The 19,469-nt window shown below is 31.9% G+C and overlaps 2 protein-coding genes across 7 annotated transcripts; both read right to left on the bottom strand.

Annotated features, from left to right (window-relative positions):
- Window positions 1-1,869: 1,869 nt before the first annotated feature.
- Window positions 1,870-5,954, bottom strand: LOC107614699 (cysteine-rich receptor-like protein kinase 46). Its single transcript, XM_016316842.3, has 8 exons — window positions 5,502-5,954; window positions 4,004-4,331; window positions 3,637-3,762; window positions 3,394-3,530; window positions 2,996-3,206; window positions 2,697-2,919; window positions 2,332-2,485; window positions 1,870-2,222 (listed from the first exon to the last, which is right to left on the bottom strand). Exons 1-8 carry the CDS (start codon window positions 5,952-5,954, stop codon window positions 1,905-1,907), a joined length of 1,950 nt encoding a protein of 649 aa, XP_016172328.2. The 3' UTR covers window positions 1,870-1,904.
- A 1,002-nt stretch (window positions 5,955-6,956) lies between these two features.
- LOC107618217 (peptide deformylase 1B, chloroplastic/mitochondrial) lies at window positions 6,957-14,373 on the bottom strand. 6 transcript variants are annotated; one of them, XM_021112723.2, is made up of 8 exons: window positions 14,003-14,373; window positions 12,620-12,971; window positions 12,365-12,503; window positions 10,505-10,697; window positions 9,270-9,380; window positions 8,355-8,417; window positions 7,497-7,613; window positions 6,957-7,390 (listed from the first exon to the last, which is right to left on the bottom strand). In XM_021112723.2, exons 2-7 carry the CDS (start codon window positions 12,819-12,821, stop codon window positions 7,512-7,514), a joined length of 810 nt encoding a protein of 269 aa, XP_020968382.1. In that variant the 5' UTR covers window positions 12,822-12,971; window positions 14,003-14,373; the 3' UTR covers window positions 6,957-7,390; window positions 7,497-7,511. The 6 variants fall into 6 exon arrangements, with proteins under 6 accessions (XP_020968382.1, XP_020968384.1, XP_016175702.1 ...); XM_021112725.2 differs by having other exon boundaries at window positions 12,620-13,012; window positions 14,003-14,360; XM_016320216.3 differs by having other exon boundaries at window positions 13,924-14,358.
- Between the last annotated feature and the right edge of the window lie 5,096 nt (window positions 14,374-19,469).

Raw genomic sequence — 19,469 nt, 5'->3', positions numbered from 1 at the left:
CAATTTTCTCTTTCTTGCTTCTTTGGTTACTGGCTTATGGAGGAAGCTTTTCTTCTCTTTCTCTTTCTTACTTTGCTGAAGTCTTGATGTGACTTGATTAGAGAGGAAAAGGACGTTGCTTTTGGTTAAGCAAAAGAGAGGGATTTGCATTTCTGAAACCAGATCGGGCTTGGATCGGGTATTGGTATGCTTGGCCCGATTTAATTTCTTTGGTTTTTTTTTTTTTTGCTTTTGCTTGGGCTCTTTATTTTGCTTTCAGCCCAATATTCTTTGCTGAATGCCTTTTATTCCATTTGGGCTATTAACATTTGGCCTGCAACAATAAACAATTAGTTAATAAGTAAATATAATTAATCAACACTAATTATTTATTTTGTTCAAAAATAATGTTTGTCATCACTAATTAATTTAGTTAATTTCTTAACTCAACACTATTTTTAAATTTATTTCAAGAATACATATTAAGAACAAGATTGAATACGCTGACATATGATGGTATTTAAGTGTGTTTAAATATGTTATGAAAAGAATTTTTTATTTTTTATTAAGATATGTTTAGACATAACAAACACGATATTTTTTTTATATTTTATTGTTTATTAAGAATTTTTTATTATATAAAATATTTAAAATTTTTTTGTTTTAATAAATAATAATAATATATTTTTTTTAATGCAATGAAATTAATTAAACTCTTCGATAAACATTAATAGTGAATTGAAGTTGACAACTAGTCTAATTATTTGGTGGTGTTTGTTTGCTGTTTTATTAGTTAGACTTCAATAAAAGAAAGTGAATATGTAATTATCTTTATGTAAAGTTGATAGTTAACAGCTGTTAGATAATAATTTGGTCAAATTTATTAAATTATTAAATGACTCTTAATTATCAATTTCATACAAAAATATCTCTCTTTAAATTTTTACCATAACAAAAAGCAGAATAATAAAAAGAATAATGCATATGATTGAACCCTTAGATTAATATATACTTTGCTTGTATGTTGCGGTTGTGGGAAGTTGTAATTGATTAGCAAAGAAAAATAAGCATAAGCAAGAAAATGTGGCAGAGATTGATAATCTAATTTTGTAACACTAATAATAATGAATCATATAAGAGAGTAAAAACAAATTAATTATATGGTATGATTGTTGTTGGACAATATCATCTTTCTCACCAACTTTATAATGCATATTTGGTGCATACTACTGATTTCTAAGGATTTGGTTCGTCCACTCACTCATCGTGCCATGATTTGTTATTATCACTCAAATTCAAAGTAACTCAGATGAAGCTTTTTCTCTTTCTTTTTTTTTTTTTCTTTCTTTGGATTTTAAAATTGAAACAATGTTCCCTATAACTACTTAAAGCTAAAGAGAAAGACGGCTTCTATTGAATAGAATAAAATAAATTAATTAGGAAATGAAAACAGAAAATAGAGAAGAGTAGAGAAAATTCTTAAGTCCTTCTTAATAAGGTATATATAAAAGAAAAGAAAAATAATAAATAAAAGCTTCCTGTCAAACTATATATGTATTAGAGTTAGAATAACCAAACTATTAAATCATTCTTCCACCTTAGCTCATGACAACAATAAAGTCGTCTCACACCTCACAAATTTAGCCCAACAGAATACACAAATTCAATTATAATTTTAGTCTTTATTTTATCTTATAGTTATTTTTATCTTTATCTTATCTTTATCTACTTTTATATTTCATAGGTCAATACTCTATATATACTTAGTTTTACCTTCATAGTTTACAATTCAATCAATCAACAATCAATCAAATTTCTTCATCTTTTTCTTTCACAATTCTATTATCTTTGCGTACTCTTTCCGTTTTATTACAAACAAAATAGGAAAAGCCTAAAAGCCTAAGATAATTAAAAATAAAGAATTGTTACACACTTCTTTCTCCAAAATTTAAAGGTACTGTCGATTCTGAATCATCTGAACCTTTCGATTCCCAACTAGATTCTGTTTCTTGTGGAAATTCCAAAGAATCAACCATGAAAGGAGGTTTGGAAGGTACTGGCATTACAACATCTTTCTGTCTAAGCATTGCTACCACCTCTGTCATGCTGGGACGCAGATACGGCAACTCTTGTGTACACAGAAGTCCCACATGGATAACTCTTGCAATTTCTTCAACATCTTGATTTTCCATGCTTTCATCAATAATTTTTGACGTAGTGTTTGATTTGAAATGCTTCCATGCCTACAAATATTAGGGAAAAAACAAAAAAAAGGAACTTAAGTACGAGGTAGTTAAAATTTTTGTTAGAATGAGACCAAATTTTTCTATAAAAATTGGTAAGAATATTTACATGAGAAACAAGAGTCTCAAATGTTTCTTCATTAGACTCAAATTTTGCATTCTCCACTCCACTGATAATTTCAAGCACTAATATTCCAAAGCTGTAAACGTCTACTTTCTCTGTTATGGGACAACCAGCAAGATATTCCGGTGCCATATACCCCCTATTATGACATGGGAAAGATATAGTTAATACAGAAATTATATTGGTAAAAATTCAGGTACAGTCAATTTCACATGAAGTTGATAGCTAAGAGCTGTTAAATAATTTAAATGATTTGATTAAATTTTCATCTAACGGCTCTCAGTTATCAATTTCACGTGAAGTTAACTGCACCTGAATTTTCACAGTTGCAAGACATGATATGTACTCACAATGTGCCTACAATAGATGTAGAGTCATAGGACTTCAACTTTGCTAAGCCAAAATCAGAGATCTTTGGTCTATATTTCAAGTCTAATAAAATGTTTCCGGCTTTGATGTCTCTATGAATTATTGGCCCTTCAGAATTGCTATGCAGATGTTCCAATCCATCAGCTACGCCAAGGATTATACCCTGCCTCTTTGGCCAATCCAACTGTTTCTTCTTCTCCGGATCTTCCTTCCACCAGCAATAAACAAATTAATAACCATATAGAAATTAATACTTGGAATCTATATATAGCTAACTTACCAAACAAGATGCAGTTAAGGCTTTTGTTTGCAAGGAATTCAAAAACCAGATAGCTTTCTGTGGAGGTGAAGCAGCAACCAAGGAACCGAACTAGATTCTTGTGTTGAGCTTTGCTATATACATCAATTTCATTGTGAACTTGTTGCTTTCCCTGCTTTCCACTCAAAAAGAAACGCTTTATCGCTATTTCTCTTCCATCTTGTAAGGTTCCCTATCATGTAGAGTGTTAGAAATAAGAGACTGAACTGAAGAAATGATGGTATATTATTGAATGTATTCAAGTTGTTTAGAATGATAATATAAAAGGGTATTTATAGATGCTAAGAGAATCGTAATAATAAAAACGTAATATTCTATAATAAATATTCAGATATACTAAATAATTCTAACATACATACCTTGTAAACTTCACCATATCCCCCTTCACCAAGTTTATGGAATTCATTGAAAACATTGGTTGCTCTCTCTAATGTCGAGTACTCGAACTGCATGAACCATGAGCTTAATTTTACTCTACTTGGGTTCATCTCTAGTCCTTATTAAAGTGACATTGCATTCACAAGAAAAAAAGCTTGATTAGAAGCATATTATTATTAACTGTTAGAAAGAAAAAACAACTAATTGTTACTATTGAGGATTACCTGTTCGTAAAATTGGAATACCCCAGAGTTTGTCAACATTTTTAGTCCCATGGTGTGCAACTACAATAAGCAATGAACAAATAGCAATTGCACCAAGAAGAATTGCTGTGCATTTCATCAAAATTTCTGCAAGGGAGATGAATAAGCAACTAAATTATTATGCATAAGGAGAAAGCAATGAAACTTTACCTCAAGTGAAAGATATTTGTAACTAGGTGAAAACTCAGGTGAAGTCGACTTCACGTGAAGTTGATACCTAAGAATCGTTAGATGATTTGACTGATTTGACTAAATTTTTATCTAACAGCTCTCAGATATCAACTTCACGTGAAATCGACTTCACCTGAGTTTCCACCTTGTAACTAACCTCTTTGTTTGTTTTTCAAGTCAACAATAATGAAGTCATAATCAGCATAACGCAAAATGCATCCAGTGTTGATAACATGGACCTGTGTTGATGGCAAACATGATATGGCGGTGCTAGCAGCATTTGATAGGCAAGCAGCACACAAATCCTCGCTCAATGTTTTCCAGCAAGTGGCCGCACCATAGACGACGAGATTCGAACCTTGACGCCGTCCTTCTATGGCTGTGTAGCCATCCTTTTTGGGTGCCTCGAATGCCATTTTATTTATTACATTTACTGCCAAACCAACAAATCCTTTTTCATCTTTTGCTTTCTCACCACTACATCCCTGTTTTCAGAGTGAAACAAAAATCATTTCAACATTATTTCAAGTTGGTGAAAACTCATGTGCAGTCAACTTCACGTGAAGTTAATAGTACTGCACCTGAGTCTCCACCTAAAAGTTATTGGACATCAGAGTAGCCACACAGAACTCTTCACAAATTTAGACAATGTTATATATGGTGAAATTGAGGCATTGAGCATTGCTAATAGTCCTAACTTATATAATCACCTAGTTATGACAATGTTCAGTTAAGGAATCAGAGACCAAATCTACAAATTGTTTCATGCAATTGTTAAAATAACAAAAATTTACATTAATATCTATATCAATTAAGTAGGTTTATCATGATCATATTGAGAGAGATAAATAATGAAAGAACAAAAGTCGAAAAACTCATGAATCAATTTATAAACACAAGTAATATTTTCCTCGCAATTCTTATGAGCTTAGAATCATTAAAAATGCTATGTGTATACCAAAAATGAGTTATTATATTTGTGTATAAATTAACTATACTATGTGTATATTAAAATTAGTCAATATAAAATACATATTAAAATATAAATACGTATTAAGTAAATTAAACTGCACATATATTTATACACAAATATATAATGATTGATTTTGATACACTGTATGCACATTGCATTTTTTATGTATAAAAATATATTGTTTAACTTATTTTCAACATGTATTTTGATATGGAAAAGTATAGGATACCAATATGTTATCTGCCAACTTATTGCCAACAATAATTAATTATTATATTTTAAACACATATATAAAGAGACACATCCAGAAAATATATCTATAAAGACATTTCTATTAAATACAACCATAAAAAAGATATTTTTATTAGACACATCCACAAAGACACTTCCATTAAACACAGTTATAAATAAGAGTTAACAGAAATTGACAGAAATACTCTTGGTACCATAGCGGGATTGTTTTGATATACACAGCTAATTTTTAGTGTATATCTAACATAACAGTGACATCGTCACGTGCATTGTTACTTAAACAACCCCATCATTAAGCGTGAATTTAATGTCAAATTTCAACTCCCTTAAAATCTTCATGTTGCTAAGGAAAATAATCATCATTAGGAAGAAAAAACACAATTAATTAAAAGGATAAACAAGAAAGAAGAAAGAAAGAGGAAGAAAGTACCCTCAAATAATAAGGGGTAACGCTCTCTCGAAAAAAGCTATAATTATCATAGCGCATAAAACAGCCATCACTTGAAAAGGTTCGAGCACCCTTGGCAGGCAAGCAACTTGGAAAAACGCTTTGAAGGGATTTGAAGCACTTCACGCATTCAGAAGCAGAAAGATCAAACCTACATTGTGAGAACACGTGTATGCGATATGGTGGGTCACCAACTTCCCTAACCGAAAACTTGGATCGACCCATGTCATTTTTCATCTCATTCACCATATTCCAATAATTCTCTTGATATTTCAATAACAAATATTGGTCTGTCATGTTGGTGTAGCTGCATGAGCGATGTATGAGTTCACCCTTGCGGGACCTATCATATTCGCAATGGATTCCACAAAGCCATGAAAGAATAATAATAATGATTGTTGTTGTTGTTATTAATGGCAGAAACTTGTTGGCCATGCATCCATGACGATGACAAGGAGGAAGTACCAGAACGATAGAACGCTGATTCTGAATTCGCAAATGCTGATGATGATTTTCGTTTCATTCTATTCACGTTCGTTTCTCCTTGTTTTAATGAAGATCGAATTTTCTAGTTTTTCCATCTTCATTTTTCTGTTATAGATATGGATGTTGTTAATCGTATCCAGCGGTGACCTCATTTGTTTTTAGTAATAACATACCAAAATTTGTTTTTCATAATGCTATAACATGCACTATATATATCCGATCACATTTCCTCATCACCTCAACCATTATAATAAATTTTCTAAACAATTATGTAAAGCAGACTACTTTAACAAAGACACTCAAAATGTCTTTTTTTTTCAAGAGGTTCATACATGTCATGTTAGTATTATTGGACATTCTTATTAAACTGATTAATAATTTATTTTTTATTATAAATCATAACAAAATTGGTTTATTATAACAATAATAATAAATCCAATTGTCTCTATTATAATTATTAGATCCAATTTGATCCGATCAAATTATACCATCTAAATTAAATATTTTTAAATTTTTGATAAAAAGATAATTATATCCCTGATTTTTTGTTGTTTGGACATTTAAATTCCTAAAAATTTAAAAATACAATTAAATTTCTAAATTGAGTTTATTGTTATTATTATTAAAAAAATCGATTTTATTCTAATTTGTTAAGAAATTCAAAAATAACCAATTCATTAATACGTCCAATAATAATGCGACACGTAAATATTTTTATAGAAAAACGTTTTTCGCATCTTTACGGGAGCTTTACTCGTATGTAGAAAAAATCGACCATAAAAATATACATTTAAATAAAAAAAATAAATATTAATTATTCAATTTAGAATTAGATCTGTAAAAGACCAATGTTATAAATTTTTTGTATATAATCTTTGGTTGTTTCTTTAAATATATTTCAAGGACAAATATTCCCAAGAATATTATACCAGAGTATTATTAAAATAAAAATTTATTAGATGTAACAAGTGTACTAAATCTTTATAAATATAATAGTTACTCAAATTTACAACTTTTAATAATTTATTTTTTTTTAGTTACATTACATTGGTTTTTGAAGTTGGGCTTCGAGTATCATAGTAGTTTTTGGATCCCTTTTCAATACGGACTCAACAAATGCAAGAATATTTTAAAATTTTAAGAATGATCTAATTAACAAGTCTAACATGACAAAAAAAAGTGTTAGATCATCCATGCATTTGCTGAGTTAGCGTCAAAAAGGGATTTAGAGATCACTATAATTTTCTGGGCCAGATGGACTTGCGTCAAAAGGAATGTTTCAGCCAGCTTTCTCTTCGCAGAGCAGTCCCCTCCTGCTACTACTTGTGCAAACTCGAAATGTTTCGAATTCGAAATCTTCGTAGGTGTTGAGCTTACGGTTGTACCTGATATTGACCGGTAAAATAAGAACAATCATTTTTCAACAAGAAGCATAAAGTATACAGATAGGTAAAATGGAATTTATTATCACGAAAACCATGAAGCAGAGACCTGAGTCAGGTTTGATCATGATTTCCCAAAACCAACAGCATTCCTTCTTTCCCTCCTGTTTTGTATCTTTTCAGGGCTTGGTACTCCAGTCAGTTGTTCATACTTCATTTCCAAGGCCTGTAATCATTATACCCAATCATTAAAAACATTTGTATCTGAAGATGAATGATTTATGCTTCTATTATATTCTCCTTACAATCATCCTAAATTACCAAATAAAAAAAGAACTGAATATTTTTTTAAGATTCCAACACATTAGGAATATCCACATTGTACTTTGCTTAGTATTTAGGATAATGTCTAAGACAATTTTAGGATGTCATATCATAACTTAGTGTAGACATGGAAGATCTTACAGAGTTTAAGCACTAAAAACGTAATAAACTATGAAAAGTTTGTTTGTATTTGAAGCAATGAAAAGCTTCAAAACATTAGCTTATTTAAGGAAAATATAGAAATAACAAATATATAGAAATAAACTTCCCTAGAGGACTGCCATCAAGCATTAAGTTCACATATGTACAATGGGAGACATAGGCTGGACAGTTTAGGATAAAAAAAATGGATACCAAATGACCTTCTTTAATGGGGACAATTATAGTTATAGATATCGATGTATAGATACAAAAAACTATGTAAAATAAATTTTTAAATGAAAGGGAAGCTATGGTAGTCTTAGTCACATCCACCAAGAGCAAATACATGACATGATTGAATTTTTCAAATAACGGCATACCTTTGCCTCATTTACTATATCTTTAAAATATTAGTATTATCTATGTCATCATGATGTATTTCTCAGGTCATGGGAAAATCAACTAGAGACAGAATACAAAAAAAGAGTTCAGTTGTTCTAACCTGTAGCTGTTCACGGATATTACCAAGAACTTCTTCAGTCATTCTCTCAAAGAAAAGAATCCCCTGCACAGATTATTACAGGTAAGCAGTACCCACATGTTAACCAGCAGGTAGGGACATGAAATCTCGTCAGTAAACCAAAAGCAACAAGCCAATAGTTCACTTAGAAGATGCCTAACAGCCCTGTTCTCAGCTAGCATGAGAAACATGAGAGTGGATGATTTGGTGGGATTGGTGAGCCATATAATGTGGAATTATTAAGTGATGACAGAGGACTCAGCTGGATTGTGCTAATGCTATTAATAAATTGACAATTTAACATTTCAACTACACATATGATGGGTCTTACGGGGAGTTGCACTTTAAAATTAGTTGGAAAAGAATTAGGGAAACTTGACCCGAGTGCTAAACCATACAAGTCAATCATGGATTCTATTGCTAAGTGGTTGACCCCAAAACATTATAGCAGAATGGCCGCTATTTTGGGGGGACAAGGATAATTATATGCATGATACAATAATTGATTAAGTTTGAAACACAATAATTGGTTGTAATTCAATTCAATTCTCACTTTATAAATTATGGGTTCTAAATTATATTTGATTGTAATTTAATTCAATTCTCACTTTATAAATTATGGGTTCTAAATTATATTTGATTGTAATTTAATTCAGTTTCATTTCAAATTAATTCCATCCTTTTGTTTTTCTTTTTTTGGCATTCTACACACACCCTAAGCGTTTTGTGTTCCATATAATACAGGCAATTGAAGTGAAGAACATTGCTAAACAAAACCTAAGTGTTTTGGGTTTCATGTTCCTTGTCCATTGATGAAACATCATAGGTTAGTTGAAAATAATAAATAGAGGAAAAACCATTCATGTGAAACCATTTAACTAATAAAGTTGAACTAACCTGCAGATGATCAAACTCATGCTGGAATACTCGAGCAGGAAGCCCATCCAACGAGAATGAAAATCTATTTCCATTTACATCACGTGCATCAATCTTCACTGATTCAGGTCGCTAAACCACCATAATAAGAAATTTTATGGAGGTGAAAGAGTGAATAAATACTTCAGACCATCAGCGGGATAATAATCAAACAAATGAGTATGACAAGTGGGTTATGTTGTCTCAGTTGAGCACAAGTTGACAGTCCTCAAAACAGCATATAGACTTCATCCACAGAAGTCATGACTTAAGAGTCTAGATAACACTTGAACTAAATGGAATAACAAATTTAAGGACACATTTTGTGCTAATAACTTTCTCAAGGGGAAAATAAATCCTGCATGTCAACATTGAAGCTCACTAGAATGATCACTCGAGTGTACTGATGTAACAATTCATTCAAGGAGGAGCTCAAAGAAATCACTACAACATAAAAGCTTGGAGCTTAGCTTTCATGGGAAAAGCTTGATTACATATTTTATATTAATTACTGGCAAAAATTCTTTCATTTCAGCACAAGAAAAATTCTAAAACAGTCTCATCCCTTTGTTGTTTGTCATGGCAAGAAGAAAGGAACACAACAATAAACAAATATGTAGACAGAAGATATTTTATTGAAAGCGAACAAGGTATCATAAAATAAAAGAAGGAAAATATTCGTAGGTGGATAGAACATGCAACAAACTATGCTGATCCTTTTGTATGATCAATAAAGGAACACCACTAAATATCCAAGTAGATAACCAAAAGGGATACAAAATAGATATCCTTTCTGGAGCCAAGTCACCAGAAAAGCACAATGCAGATTCAGCAAATTTAGAATTATTGTTATACCAAAAAGGGCCATAGATAAAATCAACCTTCTACTTGCCCTTTACAATTAATTATACAAAAGCTGAACACACATAATGAATTTTATTTCCATAATCAGGAAAATGGAAATGACATTCATTTATCAAAAGAAAATAACAAATGAATTTTTGTTTGGTGAGAGTGAGAGAATAACTATAAGTAGATGAAAGAGGAATAAGAGACCAGTTTCAAAGTTCATAAGAGAGAAATGTTTAAAAAGGAGGTAAAAATATAAAGTTTTATGAAAGGAATCATTTTGGGCAGGCAAAATAAAAAAACAGGGGCAACTCCATATTACAAACTATTATAAAAGCACACAGAAAAAGAGAAAGAGTGTTTTCTACCTTCACATCAGCATATATTCCAGGAAATGATAGACACCCTTCATTAAAAATTGACAGTTTCTTTGAGTATTTGCTAACTCTTGGATTTACAAGAACAATTTCCTCTCCTTCCCCAGGTTCACCCACTGGATTGAATACCATAAGCTGAACATTAATTCCAACTTGGGGTGCTGAGAGACCAATACCATCGGTTCTGTGGAAATGAATGCTGTTATCATTTGTAAGATTACAGTAGCCCTAGGAAGTTTTTACTGTTAGTTTATTTCAAGAATTAAAAAGGTTACAAAGGCATCAATGAGTTTGACAGACCCAGAGAGAACCAGAATTTGATGGAAAGAGAGAATAAGACCTAACCAAAGACAGAACAAGGAAATGCAGAGGACAAAACTGTTAGAAATCAGGATAGAATCTATCATATCAGAGTATCAAATATGATCTCTTAGGATTAGTATTGATATTTATCATTTTTTCCTTATTAGTATTAGGGTTTTACTGTTATTATTAATAGATGCTAGTATTCCTCCCATGTAAAACACAACATCACATAAAAGTGTATTCTTTCTCTCATTTGCTGAATTACTCTTTTCTCTCTTATTTTCCTGGTTGATTATGGATTTTTTTAAAAAAAGAAAAAAACAAATCTGGGGTATCAGAAGGTATTATAGAGTGGCCCTAACTCCACTGCATAAGCTAGCTAGATGGAGTAGAGGGTTGCCCAAGGCAGGCTTCTAGAGCTTATCTCTAGACTCTAGAAATTTTGGCACTGTTAATGCACCCCCTCACACGCACGAGTGGACAAGGACTTGAAAAGTGTAATTTGATTGATGTGGCATACATGCAATGGCCAAATAACAACAATAAGCTAGACTAATGCATCATCCACCAACCTATGTTATATATTTGTATATACCACTGTTTTTCTTCATTTTTTTCCCCAGCTTTCTATAGCAAGTAGGGAATAATGTATCGTTGTCTAACATTACTACTGTGTGTTTGGGACATTCTCCAAAAGTCCCAACTCCCAAACAAAATACAGCTTTTGAACTGTCAAACTTGCCGTCAAGTTAAAATATAGATCCTTTGCTTAAAAACAGTAAAAAACAACTGTTTTTCTAGGCAATGGAGTTAAGAATTACTCAATGCAACCATCTCAACACAAGTCACTGATGCTACTTTAAATTTATGATTCCACCTAAACCACCATTTTTGGTATCTGAAAAAGTATAATTTCCATCCCATCCAAGCTAGGTGCACACCAAAATTAGCCACCATGCATTTGTGTAAAAAATACATGCGTTATTTAACTCATTTTCAATGTGTATTTATATTTTAACATGTATTTTATAGTATATTTTTAGTTCCTAAAGTTTGTCAAAAGTTTCAAAAATACTCCCAGATTTTATTTTATTTCAATTTTATCCCAGTTATCGATTTGCATCAAATAAACCACTGACAGCTAAATTTAGAATCAATCCAGCAATAATTCATGACAACTATGTTTGGTTTACTTGTGTTAAAGGTTATTCTTGTAAAATTATTGCTGAATTACTTCTGGGGTTTTTGAAAGATTAGTAACCGGGAGTATGTTTGATGCAAATAAAAAACTTCCGAGACAAAATTAAAACAAAATAAAACTTAGGGGTATTTTTAAAATTTTTAATAAACTTTAAGAACCAAAATATACTTTACCTTATACTAGTGGTTGATTTTTGTGGTTGAGTTTGATGTGCAAATAGCATTTTTTGTTCTCGTAAAATATCTCCCAAATGAAAGAAAACCAAAGTTTTGTTATAATAATGAAGCAAATCATTCAAAGAAAGACTTACTACTAAGGGAGGATAGTATTGGAACAGTGCTTACTTGTACATTACATCAAACATCTCGCGGGCGAGACTCTTCAGATTATCATCGAAGCTAACTATGCGTTTATTTTTTGCCCTCAATTTCGGGTCTGGATATTCTACAATTTTCAGTGGTGCCTCGAATTGAATATCACCAGCTAAAAAAAAAAAGCGCGCAATCACATCAGGAATGAGGTTTGAACTCAAAGTGAAAGTATTAGAAAAAGTGGTGGCGTGGGGATGGGGTTCGGTGGAGCTGAGTAGAGAAACTTACAAGAAGCGGCTTCATCTTTTGCTGCTGAGAAACCAATCTTGGACACCGCACACAGAGGAGGCAAGGACCGGTTCGTAGAGAAGTAAACCTGGTCGAGCGAGGTGAGATGGTTGCGTGAGAAGGGTGGAATGGCGGGAAGCGCAGAGGTAAAACCACCATGAATATGAAGGTGATTTGAGCGGAGAAACTGCGCTGAAGCCATAATCGGACAAGGTTTGGTTGCACGATTGCAAGGTTTCCTTTTAGGCCAATGCTAAGGTGATGAAGCCAAATATTGTCAGCACGTGAGAAACTGACCTGGGGAAGGAGATTGGCGGTGCCTTTGACTTGCTAGTTGCTACAACCCAAGGTTCTGAAAACCGAACTAGTGATTGAACCGTTTTAGTAGATTCACTAGTTTATTGATCCAACCAAAAAAATCGTTTTATAATAAAATAATAAATAAATTATAAATAAACACCCTAAAATATAATTATAATCTAATATAAATTTTAAAATAACTTCTAAATTTAAAACATTACATAAAATGTTATCAATCAAATTATTATTCACATATACATTATTATCACCAAATATTTATTGATTAATACTATCATCTATAACTGAAATTGTAAATCATAAAATGTATTAATAATCTTTGAGCTCATCAATTTAAATAGAAGAAATTTAATTCAATTTATATATTTCTTCATTGAACTAAATGGCTGATTATGATCAATTTACTTCTTTCTTAACAAAAGGTTGATCATAAATTTAATAAATTTTTAGCATAATTTACTTGTTCCCTAATAAACTTTTAGCAAAAATTTCAGCATAATTTTAATATAGATTAACAAAATTTTCAACACAATTTTAACAAATATTAACCAGCGAACTAAAATTAACTAATCTTTCAACTCAATGATTCAATCTACAGCAGAGAACGATATAGCACATGAGCATAGTTAATCATTCCATGAGGCAAATGAGGCAAATTTCAATCTTAGAAAAACAATGTTCTGAGCAAAAAACTGAACAGATAACGAATTTTTTTTAAAAAAAATGAAGCCATTAACAAAATTTTCAGAACAATTTTAACAAACATTAACCAGTGAACTAAAATCAACTAATCATTCAACTCAATGATTCAATCCACAGCATAGAATAATACAGCACGAGCATAGTTAATCATTCCATAAGGCAAATTTCAATCTGAGTAGAAAAACAATGTTCTGAGCAAAAAAATGAAGAACGGATAATAATTTTTTTTAAAAAAAAATGAAGCCATTAACAAAATTTTCAGCACAATTTTAACAAACATCAACCACGACGGAGGGCGGCAGAATGCGGCTGAGCAGAAGTGTTGGACTGATGGAGAACGAGCTCGAGGAAGAAGCTGCGCACCTGGATTGGTGAGAGCGAACAGGGTTTGGAGACTTGGAGAACGCCGACAGACGAAGAGAGGAGCCCCTGAGTGCGACGGACAGCGACAGTGGCTCACTCCTTGCGGTGGTGGTGGAGGCTAGGTTTGAGGACAGTTCTGCTTTCGGAAGGAAGGAGATTGGAGAAGCGGTTGGGGAAACAAGGCACAACGGAGGAAGACACGGTGGCTCCTTAGCGCAACAGACGGCGGCGCTGAGGCTCTCCTTGCGGCGGTGGGCGAGACTGTGACCTAGGGGATAAAGTTGAGAGGAGGAGAGAGTCTGAGGAATGGGGCTCGAGGGACGGAGGGAGTAGGAGACTGAGCAAGGAGGAAGAGTATGATTGTTAGATCCTCAAGCGTCAAATTTAAACGACGACGTTTAATCAAAACCGGCCGAGCCCGATTCGATCCGCCCGGCCGGGCAGTTTTATGTTGAACGGTTTTCATCATTAAACCGAACTGCATTAACTTCCGGTTCAAAGTTGGACTAATCCGATCAGACGGTCCAGTTTTTAGAACCATATTAACAAGTACCTTTAATAAAATTCACCACCGATACTTTAACAAAAGTAGGCCCCACAGAAACAGACTGTGTCAGAAAAATGTGGTTATAGCATACAAGGTTCTAAAACCAGATCAATTGTCGAAATACTCTAGTAATTAATTTATTAGTTTATTAAAATAATTATTTTATAATAAAATAATAAATAAAATATAAATAAATACACTAAGATTAATAAAAATTAACTAGATTAACAAGATTTTTAAACATAATTTTAACAAGATTACTTTACCAAAACTTAACAAAGTTTTCAACCCAAATTTAACAAACTCAGCACAATGATTATCAAGAAAAAAAAAAACATTGAATGAGCACTATCAACTTTCAGTTGCTTTATTTTTTTGGACCGGAATAACCTCCAGCTTCAAAGTAATTTCTAACCCATCCCATAATAAGTTATATTCATTAGAGACGATCAAACCACATTTATTTTGTATGCAAAAACAGTTTTAAGCATATCTTATATCCTAAACATGGAAGGCTTCATTGTAAGAATACAAAAATTCATGTTGGTGGACAGATCGTCGGACAACAAATCAATACAAGCATTATAATGCACACTATTTAAGGAAAACCAGTCGGTCTCGATTCGATTTGACCGGCCAGTTTCTAGCCTGTTCAATGATTTCTAAACAATTTTGTGATGGTGATTTTATAGGTTGAACCAAACCTTATAGATGTTCGATTCGGTTTTTACTTTTTAGAACTAGGGTAGCAAGTCAAAGGCACCGCCAATCACCTTCTTCCAGTTTCACCTGCTGAAAATATTTGGCTTCATCACCTTTGCATTGGCCCAAAATGAAACTTTGCAATCCTGCAACCAAACCTTGTCCGACTATGACTTCAGCGCGGTTTTTCCACTCAAGTCACCTTCATATTCATGGTGGTTTTACCTCTGTGCTTCTCGCCATTCCACCCTTCTCACGCAACAGTCTCACCTCACTCGATCGGGTTTACTTCTGTACAAACTGGTCCTTGCCTCCTCTGTGCGTGGTGTCCAAGATTGGTTTCTCAGCAGTAAAAGATGAAGTCGCTTCTCGTAAGTTTCTCTACTCACCTCCACCGAATCTCATCTCTATGCCACCATTTTTTCTAATACTTCCACTTTGAGTTCAAACCTCATTCTTTATGTGATTGTACGCATGTGTGTGTGTGTGTTTTTTTAGCTGGTAATATTGAATTCGAGACGCCACTGAAAATTGTGGAATATTCAGACTTAAAATTGAGGGCAAAATAAATGCATAATTAGCTTCGAGGATGATCTGAAGAGTCTCACCTACGAGATATTTGATGTAATGTATAAGTAAGCACTGAAGAGTCTCTGTTAGGTAGTTAGGCAGTGTTTAGTGGAGAGACAGAGACAGAAAGACTGAAACGGAGAGATAGAGACTAAGAGACAGAGATTGAAATAAATAATGTATTCTGTTTGGTGCAAAATAGGAGACAGAAATTGAAACAAGAATGAAACTTTAATTTAATTTGTACAAAGGGTAAAATTGGAATTAATTAATTGAAATGACTCAAATGATGGTATTTTAGGTATAAAATGTTATTAAAGTTTCAGTTCCCATCTCTAAAAAGTTTAGTCCCCTGTGTCTCCATTTTTTGGAGGTACTGAAATACTGAAATTTTAGAGATAGAGACAGAAATTTTAGTACTAGTCTCTGAACCAACAAACATGATACTAAGTCTCAGTCTCTCAGTCTCTGTCTCAATACCTCAAAACAAACGCTACCTTAATTTTTATTTGGGAGATATTTTAAGGGAACAAAAAATGCTATTTGCGCATCAAAGTCAACCACAAAAATCATCTATTAGTATAAAGTAAAATATATTTTTTGTCCTTAAAGTTTGTTAAAAATCTTTAAAATACCTATAAATTTTATTTTGTTTTAATTTTGTCTCAAAAATTTTTTATTTGCATTAAATATACTCCTAGTTACTAATCTTTCAAAATTTTAAAATCAATTCAGCAATAATTTTACAAGAATAAACTTTAAGACAAGTAAACCAAACATAGTTGTCATAAATTATTGCTGAATTGATTCTGAATTTAGTTGTTAGGGGTTTATTTGATACAAATCAACAGCTAGGATAAAATATAAATAAAATAAAATCTATGAATATTTTTAAAATTTTTGACAAATTTTAAAAACAAAAAATGTACTATAAAATACATGTTAAAATATAAATACACATTGAAAATAAGTTAAATAATACATATATTTTATACACAAATGTATATTAACTAAGTTTGGTATGCACCTAACATAGATAATATGAAAATTATACTTTTTCAAGATACCAAAAATGATAATTTAGGTGGAATCATAATTTTAAAGTAGTATCAGTGACTTGTGTTGAGATGGTTGCAGAGTAATTCTTAATTCCATTGTCTAGAAAAACAGTTGTTTTTTACTGTTTTTAAGCAAAGGATCTATATTTTAATTTGATGGCGAATTTGACAGTTCAAAAACTATATTTTGTTTAGGAGTTGGGACTTTTGGAGAATGTCCCAAATACATAATAGTGATGTTAGACAACGATACATTATTCCCTACTTGCTATAAAAAGATGGGAAAAAATGAAGAAAAACAATGGTATATACAAATATATAATATAAGTTGGTAGATGATGCATAAGAGCCTAGCTTATTGTTGTTATTTGGCCATACATGTATGCCACATCAATCAAATTACACTTTTCAAGTCCTTATCTACTCGTGCGTGTGAGGGAGTGCATTAATAGTGCCAAATTTTCTAGAGTATAGAGATAAGTTCTGGAAGTCTGTTTTGGGCAACCCTCTGCTCCATCTAACTAGCTTATGCAGACGAGTTAGGCCCGCTATATAATACCTTTTGGTATTGAGTTAAATCTTAAAATAGTTTTTGAACTGTTGTCGTGTACTAAAATTATCTTTAAAATTCTAATTGTACTAATTATATCTCTAAGATTAAAAAATATGCATTATATTAGTCTTTGACTCATTTTTCATTAACGACGTGATGACATACTTTGATGACGTAGAATGTAAATGACACGTGTCACTTTATAATTTGGCCACGTGTAATAGTATAATGATGTGGTGACCCGTGACACGTGGCATACTAACTAGATGGTTGTGTCACGTGTCACAATTTTATTGGTCACGTGTCCGTTTGTGCCATGTGTCGCAACAGTATTCGTCCACGTGTCATCCATTATGTCATCGTTGTAGATGCACCAAATTAGTCCTCACTTTGCATTAAGTGACTCATTTTAGTCTCTGAAATTGAATGTCGTACACCAAACTAGTCATTTCACCAATTTTTTCTCATTTTTTTTAAATTTAAAATTTCCAATATCTTGGATGTACTAATTTCAATTATATTTTTTCATATATCGTTTAAATACAAGTGTTTTCATAAAAATTTTTAAGATTTTAGTTTTAATTATATAATTTTTTTAATAATTTAACATTGGTAAATTTTGTAATATATAAGTATGTTATTTTAAAAAAATAATTATATGATTGATTATACACGTTTTTTTCATAAAAAAAGATGTGTTTTAAAAAATAAATTAATAATTAAAATAAACATTTTTTTCTTATGAAATACACGTTTTCATTATGTGTAAATGAGTTTCATTATGTATAAATGAGCTAGATTAAAGGCACTTCAAGCATCCTCACTACCATCTCCAACTTCTACAGTCTAGACGAAAGAGGTCGGAGATGGTAACGAAGAAAGCTTGAAATGCCTTCACGAAAATATTTTATAAAAGCACTTTTATTTGAATAACATGTGAAAAAATAGAATTAAAATTAGGAAAAGTCTAGGAGACCAGCAACTTTTGTGTTTTGTGGCCAGCACTTAACCATCAAAAGAAAAGTTAGTGATTTCCCACTATTGGATGTAATCTCACACCATTAAAAATACTATTGATGGCCAATTGATGGTTACAAAACACAAAAGTTGCTAGCCCCTAGCACTCCTCTTAAAATTAATGCAATAAAAAATATTGAGAATTTTGAATTTATAGAAAAAAAATGAGAAAAAACTAGTGAATTGACTAGTTTGGTGCACGACATTCAATTTCAGGGACTAAAATGAGTCACTTAATGCAAAGTGAGGGACTAATTTGGTGCATCTACCACGATGACATAATGGACGACACGTGAACGAATACTGTTGCGATATGTGGCACAAATGGACACGTGGCCAAATAACATTGTGACACGTGGCACAACCATTCATGTCAGCATGCCACGCGTCACTGGTCACCACATCATCATACCATTACATGTGGTCAAATCATAAAGTGATATGCGTTACTTACAGTCCACGTTATCAAGCCATGTCATCACGTCGTTAATGAAAAATGAGTCAGGAACTAATATGGTGTACTTTTTTCAATCTCAAGAACGTAATTGGTGCAATTAAAATCTCAAAGATAATTTTAGTGCACAATACCAATTTTAAAAATTATTTTAAGATTTAACTCTCTAATATTCCAAATTTATTTATTTATTTATTTATTTTTAAATTCATAATCAACTAGAAAAAATAAGAGAGAAAGAGTGATTCAGCAAATGAAAGAAAAAAAATACTCTTATGTGATGTTGTGTCTTACATGGAAAGAATACTAGCATTTATTTATAATAATAGTAAAATCCTAATACTAATAAGAAAAAAAAATGATAAATATCAATACTAATCCTAATCCTAAGAGATCATATTTGATACTCTCATATGATAGATCATATTATGAGTATCCGGATATTCTAATACTCGGGATAGAATATATCATAGGTTAGTTGAAAATAATAAATAAAGGAAAAATCATTCATGTGAAACTATTTAACTAATAAAGTTGAGATGGAATACTCGAGCAGAAAGTCCATC

This window comes from Arachis ipaensis, chromosome B9, assembly GCF_059453495.1.
Source record: "Arachis ipaensis isolate K30076 ecotype BB chromosome B9, ASM5945349v1, whole genome shotgun sequence".
Classification (NCBI taxonomy): Eukaryota; Viridiplantae; Streptophyta; class Magnoliopsida; order Fabales; family Fabaceae; genus Arachis; species Arachis ipaensis.
The sequence above is the reverse complement of the archived record's forward strand: the minus strand, read 5'-3'. Positions and strand labels throughout refer to the sequence as shown.

Excerpts from the sequence above, each read along its gene's own strand:
- LOC107614699 (XM_016316842.3), bottom strand. The coding sequence starts at position 5,954 with ATGGCCAACAAGTTTCTGCCATTAATAACAACAACAACAATCATTATT. Across the intron at positions 4,332-5,501 it reads TTACCCCTTATTATTTGAGG|GGATGTAGTGGTGAGAAAGC; the intron begins GTACTTTCTTCC and ends CTCTGAAAACAG. Across the intron at positions 3,207-3,393 it reads GATATGGTGAAGTTTACAAG|GGAACCTTACAAGATGGAAG; the intron begins GTATGTATGTTA and ends TCTACATGATAG.
- LOC107618217 (XM_088500018.1), bottom strand. The coding sequence starts at position 12,821 with ATGGCTTCAGCGCAGTTTCTCCGCTCAAATCACCTTCATATTCATGGT. Across the intron at positions 10,713-12,364 it reads ATGTTTGATGTAATGTACAA|CATTCATTTCCACAGAACCG; the intron begins GTAAGCACTGTT and ends AAATGATAACAG. Across the intron at positions 8,418-9,269 it reads ATGAGTTTGATCATCTGCAG|GGGATTCTTTTCTTTGAGAG; the intron begins GTTAGTTCAACT and ends TAATCTGTGCAG.